At 47.5% G+C, this 1,049-nt stretch overlaps 1 protein-coding gene across 1 annotated transcript; it reads right to left on the bottom strand.

The window, feature by feature from the left end:
- On the bottom strand, nt 1–1,049 carry LOC137952288 (zinc finger protein 4-like). Its single transcript, XM_068799408.1, has one exon. The coding sequence runs from the start codon at nt 806–808 to the stop codon at nt 212–214; it is 597 nt and encodes a 198-aa protein (XP_068655509.1). The 5' UTR covers nt 809–1,049; the 3' UTR covers nt 1–211.

Genomic DNA, 1,049 nt, shown 5'->3' with positions numbered 1-1,049 from the left:
TAGTTCGTTGTAATTCCGTTGTGAAAATTAGTCCCGATTTTCAACCTCTCGTAACTTTTCTTCGATTTCTCTGAATCAGTTAGCTTCTACTGTTTATGGAATTATACGTCTGAAAGAAACAGAGAAGCAGAAGAAAAGAGAATGGAAGAAGAGGAGAGCAAGCGAGAGACAAATGGGCAGATAGTAACTGTATGGAATGATTATTCAAGCATCAAAGTCGGAGATTCAAGTCAAGTTTAGCCAACTCCTGCTCAGGGGTCGACAGTTCCACATGAAAGCTTCCGGGCCACATCATATCCCTGACCTCTTCAAGCATGAACGGCGTCCAGGCCATCCCAAATCCGTTAGTGGGATTGTCAAATCTTGCTACCATCCGCGTTCCCGTATCTGCTTTCCGCGGCTTATGTACCAGAGAGTGTGGCTGAACCCTCAAGGAACGGATCAGAGGCACGTTGATCGAGCCCATTTCAAGCATCATCATCCTGTGCGACTGAGACCTCCTCGCGATGCCTCTCTCCCTTTTATGGGCGTTCTGATGCCCGCCCAATGCTTGGGAACTGAAGAACTTCCTCATGCAGAAATTGCAGGAGAAGACCTTACTGGAAGTGGGCTTCGTATGTGAATCAGAAATCCCAGCTTGAACGGGCTCGTTTCTTCCGAGGCTGAGGTTCAGCCAGGCTTCGGAGTTACCTTCACCTTCCTCCTCCTGGAAACCCTCCTCCTCGTAGATGGTTTTTGATCCGTTGGCCTTGTTATTGCTTGGTAGCTCCTCCCTTGATTCATATTCTTCCAATTCGAAATTTGTCATCTCAGAGTTCCTTAAATGATCACAGTAGAGCGGAAGCAAAGAACTGTTTTGTGGTAGAGGCTCACATGGGGGAAGGGGTCGGCCTTATAATGGGGAAGAGAGCCCATGGAGAAGACAGAATAAATTGGGGGTGGGAGAGGTATCAGAAGAGAGATGGAAGTGGAGTTTGTTTTCTATCTCCTTGTCTATCTAGAAAGGGTCCCGCAAAACAATGCCTGGTATTCGAGGGGCAATGCTTGTG

This window comes from Aristolochia californica, unplaced genomic scaffold, assembly GCF_029961685.1.
Source record: "Aristolochia californica isolate CCGP_79_NKW_82.1479 unplaced genomic scaffold, dmAriCali1.0.hap1 SCAF_15, whole genome shotgun sequence".
Lineage (NCBI taxonomy): Eukaryota > Viridiplantae > Streptophyta > Magnoliopsida > Piperales > Aristolochiaceae > Aristolochia > Aristolochia californica.
Note: the sequence above shows the minus strand (reverse complement) of the source record. Positions and strands in the feature narration are given on the sequence as shown.